Source organism: Dichotomopilus funicola (genome assembly GCF_033296635.1).
Source record: "Dichotomopilus funicola strain CBS 141.50 unplaced genomic scaffold C8A04scaffold_16, whole genome shotgun sequence".
Lineage (NCBI taxonomy): Eukaryota > Fungi > Ascomycota > Sordariomycetes > Sordariales > Chaetomiaceae > Dichotomopilus > Dichotomopilus funicola.
In genome coordinates, this window is record NW_026944037.1 from 23,743 (window position 1) to 32,692 (window position 8,950).

General features: G+C 52.7%; 2 protein-coding genes across 2 annotated transcripts; both read right to left on the bottom strand.

The window, feature by feature from the left end:
* Window positions 1-18: 18 nt before the first annotated feature.
* C8A04DRAFT_35806 (RNA dependent RNA polymerase-domain-containing protein) lies at window positions 19-4,849 on the bottom strand (the record flags this gene model as incomplete). Its single annotated transcript, XM_062783306.1, has 2 exons — window positions 19-1,700; window positions 1,756-4,849. The coding sequence occupies 2 exons, from the start codon at window positions 4,847-4,849 to the stop codon at window positions 19-21; spliced, it is 4,776 nt and encodes a 1,591-aa protein (XP_062638676.1).
* Window positions 4,850-6,614: 1,765 nt separating this feature from the next.
* On the bottom strand, window positions 6,615-8,632 carry C8A04DRAFT_35807 (FAD-linked oxidase-like protein; the record flags this gene model as incomplete). Its single annotated transcript, XM_062783307.1, has 6 exons — window positions 6,615-6,651; window positions 6,704-6,741; window positions 6,794-7,098; window positions 7,162-7,779; window positions 7,858-8,254; window positions 8,321-8,632. The coding sequence occupies 6 exons, from the start codon at window positions 8,630-8,632 to the stop codon at window positions 6,615-6,617; spliced, it is 1,707 nt and encodes a 568-aa protein (XP_062638677.1).
* Between the last annotated feature and the right edge of the window lie 318 nt (window positions 8,633-8,950).

Sequence of the window (8,950 nt, forward strand, 5' to 3'; positions counted from 1 at the left end):
CGCTTCCCGTCCGTAGGGTTAAGCAAACCGCGCGGCCTTCTCCAGCATAGTCTCAGCGGCGATCTCGATGATGTCTTCCTCGTAAACAATCTCCCCATCCGAGTCGGATTCTTCCTTGCTGTCTCCCGCTTTCTGCTCTCCCGTCTGCCCACCATTCCCAAGGATGTCATTGGGAGAGGTAAAGGGGTTGTTAAGCCCGTTCAAATGGCTGTTTTTGTCTTGTCGCGGGGCTCGACCGTCCTTCTCCTCCTGAGGCACTTTCTTAGCGCCATTTAGATGGCTTTCGACACCACCCATCACCTGATTCGTACCACCGTTGCTGCTCAAATCTCCGTTGGGATACGAGTTATCATGTCCCCATAACTCAGCAGCGGTGAGCCTCGCACCGTTGAAGCCCGGGCCCAAGCCCCAGCCTGCAGAGCCATGAGCAGGCATTGGGATGTACTCAATGGACGACGACTCCATGTCTTCGAACGAGAGGAGACTAGTATCAGCGGTGGGGCTACTTCCAGCGGAATTCTGGATGATGGAACCTGGTTTGGACGGTTCGGTCACCTTTTCTTGCACAAGCTTGGGGGACAACACCGCCCCAAAAGGAGAGACTTCCGGGGATGCAATGTGCTTAGGAGACAACACCTCCCCGAAAGGAGGGGATATTGTAGGTGTAATGGGCTTGAAATCAATGAACGGCGTAAAATCCAAATCCAGGAGGTCTGGAAATCCGTCGTCTCCCTTTGGGGTCTCTTGGGGACTCTCCGGCATCGCCTCGGAATCGTTAAGCTCTGGTGGAGTAAGGTCGGGTTCATCGTCCTCGAAGAAGAACTCTTGGTCATCGCCATCGTCCTGATGACGGAACAAATGAAGGACTTCGCCACGGTGGATGAACCGGCCATCGCTCGTCTTGGTGTACTCCATGCCCTCGATGCCGAATTCCCTCTCCGCCTTTGCAATATCCGCTCCGCTGACCTTCGAACCCGCCGAGGGGAGGCTAACCCCCAGATCCTTCAAATCCGGCAACTTCTCTGTGTTCAGGGCAATTTTCCCCAGGTCATCAGGGAACAACCATGGAAAGCTAAGTAGTGGCATGGACCGTGCCGTGATCCGGCGTCGGCCGATGGTGCCGTCGGGGAGCACATGGGGCTGGCGAGCTTCGTGGAGGGCGATGCGCGTTTCCTCCCACGTAACCGTGTACATGGCGGCAACAAACTCCAGCTTGTTGAACCCATGTTCCTCAACCGCTTTCAGGCAGGTACCGCGAAATTGCGCCTTCAGACCCGCCGCCTCACGGCCAACTTTCTCCTGGACCTTATAGTCCGACCCAATACGAGGTTTGGTAAGGACAAATGTAGTCCAAACTTCAAACTCGGTCCGGATCTCGAGCTGACCCATGATCCTGCGAATGGAGATGTCGTATTGCGTTTTAATCTTCCTGGCAGCTTTGAGGAGGGCATTGCTCAGGTGATATCGTTTGAGAATACGGTCGTCGAATCGCAGCTTGTAGTTGTCCCTGTTGTCAAAGACATCCTTGTCGATCATGTCGTAGAGCTTCCCAAGAACGCCCATTGAATGGTATGACATGTTTTTGTGTTTCTCCATGAAATGGGGATATTTCCGGGGGGCAAGCTTCTTGTTCCACTCGGCTGGAATCCCAGTCTTGACGTAGTCAACGGCCGTTGAGTGCAGGTTGGCAAGTTCCAAACCTGTGCAGACAACACGATTAGCCCCGTTCCGCACGAAACAAGTTCTGTTACTTACATTTTGGATGCTTCGCTCCTTCAGGTTCAAAATCGGCCGTGGCAAGATGGGCATGTGCAATCAGCGGCAGCCTATCGTTCTTCATGAACAGGACGAAAAAGAAGGCTAAGCTCTTAGCAATTGACGTTTTCGATTCCGTGAGCGGCTCCGGCGCGCTGTAGTTCATGGGAGGATGGCCCCACTCGCGCGGCAGCAGTTTGGGATCCCATATCACGAAGAAGTCATCTCCGTCAAGATCACCACCTGAGCACATACTTGGAACGTCCCTGTCCCCTTTCAATGGGAAGACCACTACATCCCGAAGATGACGCAGGTGAGGGACGTCGACTGCTTCAACCACTCGAATATCGCCCGGGTGCAGTGATGGGTTCCGTCCGACTATGCAGATGCCGGTGATAACTTTGTATGTACCTCGATCTTCAGGGTCAGGGACTTGGATGAATATCTGAGGCAAACAATTCCTAGGGACGTTCCCTCGGCCCTCGATTGCCCGTGAATGTCCTCTCAATGCCCCGGTCTCATCCGCACAGCCTAGCACAAAGGCTCCCTGCTCGACATGCAGCTTTGCCTTTTCCTTGAGGCCTTTGATGGACCAAGACCTCCACAGCTGAAGTAGCGTTTTGACAAAAGGCTCTTCGGTGTCCATGAACCCGTTCAAGACCATCGTCGCAATTGTCGTAGTCGTCATATTCTCATCCACATGAGTACTGAGTAACTCCACGGCTTTGCTCATGTCCGTCCTGGCAATGTCGTAGTCAGCGATTTGGGCCGCCATCATGTCGGTAAAAACTTCATCAGGGACTCCCAAGCAAGAAAGGATCAGGATTATTTGCCGATTCAAGGTCGGGCAAGTAAACTGAGAACACCGGATGATCTCCAAGCCATTATACACGGCGGAGAACTTCTCCTGGGACGGACGAACGTGAACTTCGAGGCCCTTGGCATCTGGCCAATCCACGAGCACGCCCTTGCAACCCCCCATTCGAAATTGGAACGCTGAAGGAGGTCGGTCGAGTTTCCATGCCTCAGATATGAGGCCCGCCAGGGGAGGGGAAATCTTCCCCACTCCATCTGTGAAACAAAATCCGTCATCGGTTTCGATATCACTGATTTTGACAATCATCGGCGACGAGATGCTGCGCAAAAGGCGAGTTGTGGAAAAGCATTGCCCCAGCCGAGCAGCAAGCTTTGCCACTGATGAAATGTGGTCGAAATTTCCCATCCACTGACGTATCGAGCCGCAAGTTATGAGGCGATCCTCCGGCTCGCAAAAGAAAAAGGCACCGGACTCCCTGATTTGCGAGTTTCCAAAGGCAAGGAACTTCCAGTGCCACTTGCCCATCCTGATACCCTGCGTCATGACCCGGCAAACCCGAGCGTATAACTCATCGTCCCGGTCGGCATCCGAGGCCCTGATTCTTCCATCCATCACCTCATCGATGAACTGCACGCGGATGAAGTAGTCACGAACCCGGTGGTATTGCCGCACTACACGGTTGGTTGTCTCCACGGTGGGAGTGCTGAAAATAATCCGGGTCGGCGTGATCGTCACTTTGCGAATCAGCGCGCAGTAGTCCGGAATATGCAGCGTTGTTGGGCAGTAAGTCAAAGCATCCCGATCTGTCAAAAGCTTCAGAGGGTCGTAAATGGGCTTTCCTTCGTCTGCGGCATACTCGAGAAGTAGTCGGGCCCGGTTGAGGCCCAGCCCATCTGGGGTTGATAGTTCCGCTAGTTTCTCAAGAAACTCGCGGCCTATGGCATACTCGCTGATGATACCACGAGAAACGCAAACCTCTAACTGATACCGAACCTCGTAAGGCAGTGAAACGTTTGTCGCAGTTGAAAGTAGAGCGAGGTGGCTGTCCCACGGAGACTGAGCATTGAGGGTGGTGTAGTCGGGGTCAGCCAGCAGGCCCCAAAGTTCCGGGTCGCGCGCTTCAATACGCTTAACTTTGGTACCAGCCTCTGTGTTGACGTTCCAATCCCTGAGATGTGTCTTGATAGTGGTCCACGCATCCTCACTGGATTTGGTAAACTCCATCCAATAAGTTGTCCAATGACCCAGATCGATGACTTTGGGCTTTTCATCAAGGGACACTGGCTCCGCCAAGGGGCGCTGAGAATCGGGCTTGATTTCGACTGCACGATACCACAACTCCTCTTCATCCCAGACCGACCGGCCGTCCCAGGCATCCTTATTCGAATTCCTTTGTTTCTTCCATACCACAGGGGGGTCAGCAAGGGACAGAACAACAGCTAATGTCCCTTGCCTCGTGGCCGCTTCATAGATGCCCCGGATGATACCAAATTTGATATCGAAGCGGTAGTATTGCTGCTGGTTATTAACGAAGAGTGGGAAGTGAATGAAGAGTTTCATTCTCCGAAAATCCGCAGTTAATTTCATCTCCAAGCTCCCTTTCAGATTGATTAAGTCTTTTTTGGGCATGAAGTTCGTCGGGTTGGTCAAGATGCCGAATGTGAGCTTCTCAGGTTTGAGATCTAGGGAGACGGGGCAAACGTTTCCGGACACTGTAGTCCAAGTAGGTTGCTGGAGAGAGTTCTTGGTGAATTCGACTGCCACCCACGTTACCGATCCATTGATGTAGAGCCTACATTTGCCTTGGTGAAAGAAACTGAGATCTGTTGGCGGTGGCTCGAACCGAATTTTCGCAGCTCTATGAGGGTTTGTTGCGGTGCTGCTAACTTCAACAAAAGCCACATTTCCGAATCTGCTAAAGAACTGTTGGATATCCCAAGGGGTCGCGTTCTCTGGGATCGGTCTGATGACCATAGTGGCACTCTTGCTTGAAGCCCACCCCTGGGGAAATACCGTAGCAGGCTGCATGGCTTGGGGTGAGCGTTGCCTAGATTGGGGTCTAGTTGGGGGCAGAAGGCTTCTCAACACTTGAGCAGTTGGCCTTGGAGATCGCCCGGGTCCTCGGCCTAGAGAGGCTGGCTCATTCTGTCGCCAGTGAGGAGTATCATTCCTTGGAAAGGGTGTAGCAGCTCCACGGCGGTGTTGTGCCTGTACACGCCCGTTCTGTGCGCCCTTCACCAAAAGGTGTTGGAAACTACCGTTTGTGGGGTTTTCCATTGGATCTGAGTGCCTGGTCGAATACGAAAAAACGGAGAGAAAGACCTAAAGACACCACAAGGTTTCTCGATGGGAGTCTTCTGGGGCGAAGTCTTCTTCCTACTTTGAGGGTAGAAAATATTAGCAAGGCGCAAACTCGGGGAAACACCGAGCAGTTCGATGAAGAAAAAAACCAATTTCAAGCTCAGGAAAGGCCAGCACCAGCCAGTAAAGTGCTTCGCTTTGACGGAAGGAGAGAGAATTGGCGGCGAAATACTAATGACAGGAGGGTAAACACATACCTTATTCCCCACAGCAAGATGTTATAGGTCGAAATATCGTTGGGGCGGTGAGGGGATGGAGAGAGGGGGGATGAACTGCTAGAAGCCAGAGCGAAAGATGACGGGCGAGTTGAAAATATAAAACACAGGCAGTGAACGGGCCAGTGACGGACTAATCGCCTCAGCCGAAGGCAATTGGTAGCGGAGGACCGGGCCAACCCGTGAGCCTTGTTGAGAGGTGCCTTCGAGACAGTTCGGCGAATGAGTGATCCCATCCGGCGTTCACTGTAATGTTAAGCAAGCGGGAACAGAAGTTAAAACCATGCCGAGTCGTTGAAAGCCGGGCCAAGTAGAGTCAGGAAGGCTAAAAGGTTCAAGGCACAGTGGTTAGTGCCCACGGAAAACAAAAGAGTATGAGCGAAAATTGCAAAACACAGGATTGGGTACCTCGAGTGCCGACTTGTTTGGCCCAATGCAACCGCAAGCCAAACCGTATGGTATTTAGCTGACTATCGTGAAATGTCCGACGGGACGCTGCATGCATATCTGTCGGATGTTTGCCTGGTTCCAGATGAAATCCGGTCGGGAGACAGCGAGCTGCTGTTCCGTCCCTTGATCGGGTAAAGTTTGTGGATTAGATTTCAGGCTCGGTGCTTTATCTTAGAAACCTCAGGTACCTTAGGCAGAGAACAAAGGCAGGAGGAAAAGCAATTGGAGGGGCAAAAAGGCTCGTTCCTTCCAATATGGGATCTCAACATACCACTGAAAGGATGGCGTTGGGCACGGACCCTATCCTATCCAATGCCCTTCTGCATAATCACTCCTCGAAGTTAACTGACGGGTAACTACCTGTGTAGAAAAGCAGGTGAATCTAAATGAGTGGCGTGTGCTGAACACTGGCTGATCCCGACAACAGGTTCTTGGGACATGTGTTGTGTAGCGGAGGTGCCGAGTCTCTGCGATAAACCTGAGCGCCAGGCTCGATGGTGGGCGGCTCCGGTCTCTTCAGAGATTGTATGAGCAGTTGGTGAATAAAGGGATGTGAGGAGCAAGTATACTATCAATTGAACTCGTTCTGCCCACTTGTTAGTTACTTGCAAGTTATGGCCCACAGCAGGAAAAGGGGCAGGGGCACACCTCTTGTTTTGACTAGCTAGGTAAATATCCAAACACTGCTAGCTAGCCAATTCTGACTTCTGAGAAATGCAGTTACATGAAAGCAGCAAATGCCCGCCCAAAATTGGAGAAATAAATGGAATAGCTCAAATTGGACAGAGCTGTGCGCCTTTTAACCCTCGTAACCTCACTAAAATGCTCAAGTTTGCTTGTTTTTTTTTGGTCAAGCACACCAATGCAATGCAATTCCTTTTGTTTTCCGCTTTTTCCACAACCGTGCTCCGCTCTTCGATGCTACTTTCCAAGATGTGGTTGCCCAATGCTGTGTAGGTGTATCCAAGATGCAGGGGTACTGTTGTGTCGGCCCTTCAGAGCCACCCCCCTTTATTTTACTTCCGGTGTCTATCAAAAATTTTGCCGGGATTCCTAGATGTTTCGTTAGTAGATTGTCAAATTAGATATGAAAGAGGGGACTAACATGATCCAATTGGGATCCAGAGCCGCCTTGATGGCTTTCTGTGAAAAATGTCAGCATAACACCCAGTCCACCGCAGGGCTCAAAACTAACCATAACCCCAAGAGTGTCGTGTCCAACTTCCCAGACAAGGGACTCTTTCTTGCCCCAGCCAATAGAGTGCTCGCCTGTGCAAGTGCCCTCCATATCTAAGGCCCTCTTTACCATATTTTTGACGCAGACTTCGACCTTCTCCCTTTCCTTTGGGTCTTGCCGGTTGTAGATGATGCTCTCATGGAAATTGCCGTCTCCAATATGGCCGAGGATGCTGGCAAAAAGACCGAGATCGTCCATTTCCTTCTTGCTGACTTCGATGATGTCGGCAAGTCTGCTGAATGGCACAGCTACATCCGTGCTCCCTAGAAAAAAAGAAAAACAGTCAGCCCCTATTGTCGGAAATGACATGCCCAGTCGATACTTACAAACTTCCTCACCCTCCTTGCGCAGGGAGAGCATGGACCACAAAGATTCCTTCCGGGCAGACCAAAGAAGCTTCTGCTCCCTCGCGTCCTTCGCAAACTCAAAGTTGCTGCCCTTGTTGGCTTTAGTAATCTTCTGGACCATGTTAATGTTCTCCTTGACGCCCGCCTTTGTACCAGCGAATTTGAAGAACAGGGTGGGCATCTCCTTCCAGACCCTCGGCGCGGTCGCCTTGCCCATGTTGACAACCTTCATCTGGACCTCGTCCATGATCTCCATAGCAGCCACGGGAATACCTTGCTGCATCACCCCAGCGGCGGCGGACGCAGCGTCCCGAATAGAGGGGAAGGTGACAACAGCGACGGAGAATTCCTCCGGGATCACAGCAAGCTTGAGCGTCGCTTCGGTGACGAGACCAAGGGTACCTTCGGAGCCGACGAAGAGACCGTTGAGGTTGTAACCGGCTGAGGACTTCCGCGGGCGCCGTCTCGTCTTGACTACGGTCCCATCGGCCAGGACGACTGTTAGGTTGATGACCCAGTCCTTCATCGTCCCATACTTGACGGCATTGGTACCAGAACAGTTGGTGCCAATCATCCCTCCGATTTTGGCGCTCGGGCCTAGCTAAGGTGTCAGTCACGATCATGCTGCAAGCGAAAAAGAAAAACATTTAGCAAAAGGAGAAGCTTGGCTCGTACCAGGATCAATAGGGAAGAAGAGCCCGCTATTCATCTTGGCGAGCTGTTCGTTCAAGTCCTGCCATCCGATGCTCGGCTGGACCACAACGTCCATATCATTCTTATTGAACTGGACGATCTGGTCCATGTACGCAAAATCTACGCTGATACCGCCAAACGGGGCGGAAAAGTTGCCCTCGAGACTGGAGCCTCCTGAATAGGGGATGATAGGCACACAGTACTTGTGGCAAATCCTTGCGATAGTCGATACTTGCTCCGTTGACCGCGGATACGCAACGGCCACCGGTAGACCCTCCGGGTTGACCGTCGACCACTCGGAGTAGCCATGGGCGTGCAAATCCTCGGGTTCAATGGAAATGATGTCCTCACTGATTTCTTGGCGAATCTCTTCTAGCGCCTAGACAAATCCCAATTATCAGCATCGGGAAGCACATCAACCGAGAAGTTCGGCACGGCAACGTACTTGTTCCATCCCCCGCAAGCTAGCGTACCGGGGCCCTGGGAACTGGCCGTCTAAGAGCACGGCACCGGGGAGGGTCCCATGCCGGGCTTCGGACACAACCCAACCGAGCAAGCCGGCGCCGGCAGCAATGGCAAAAACGCCGGAAAGCGACCACCCGGGAGCAATTCGGGGGCTCGGGCCGGGGCCGGAGCCGGTCGCGGCCCGGCGAACGGGTGTGGTGGTGAAGCGGCGCCGGGCTGCGGGGTTGACGGGGTTGACGGCGAGGGATCGGCAGAGGGGCTTCGCCGCCCTGGTAAATCGGGTCGCAGACATGCAGGTCGGAAGCCGCAGGATGCGCGGCGCGGGCTTTTTTTTTTTTTTTGCTGTGACTTGGTTGGTAAATACCAAGGGGGCGGGCGGTGTCGATATCCGGATTGGCTCCCTTGATTTTTGGTACGACTTGGCAGCGCAAGACTCGGGTACTCGATCACTTTTATATCGGACGAAGTTTTCCGGTGAAGTGGGTGCGATGTGCGACTTCTCGTACCAGCCAGCCTACGGTGGTCAAATCCAAGAGGGGGGGTCTTCGTCAGATACCCACTCTTTCTCTCCGATGCTACTTGGGCGCAAAAATTGAGCTTGGGTTCCTTG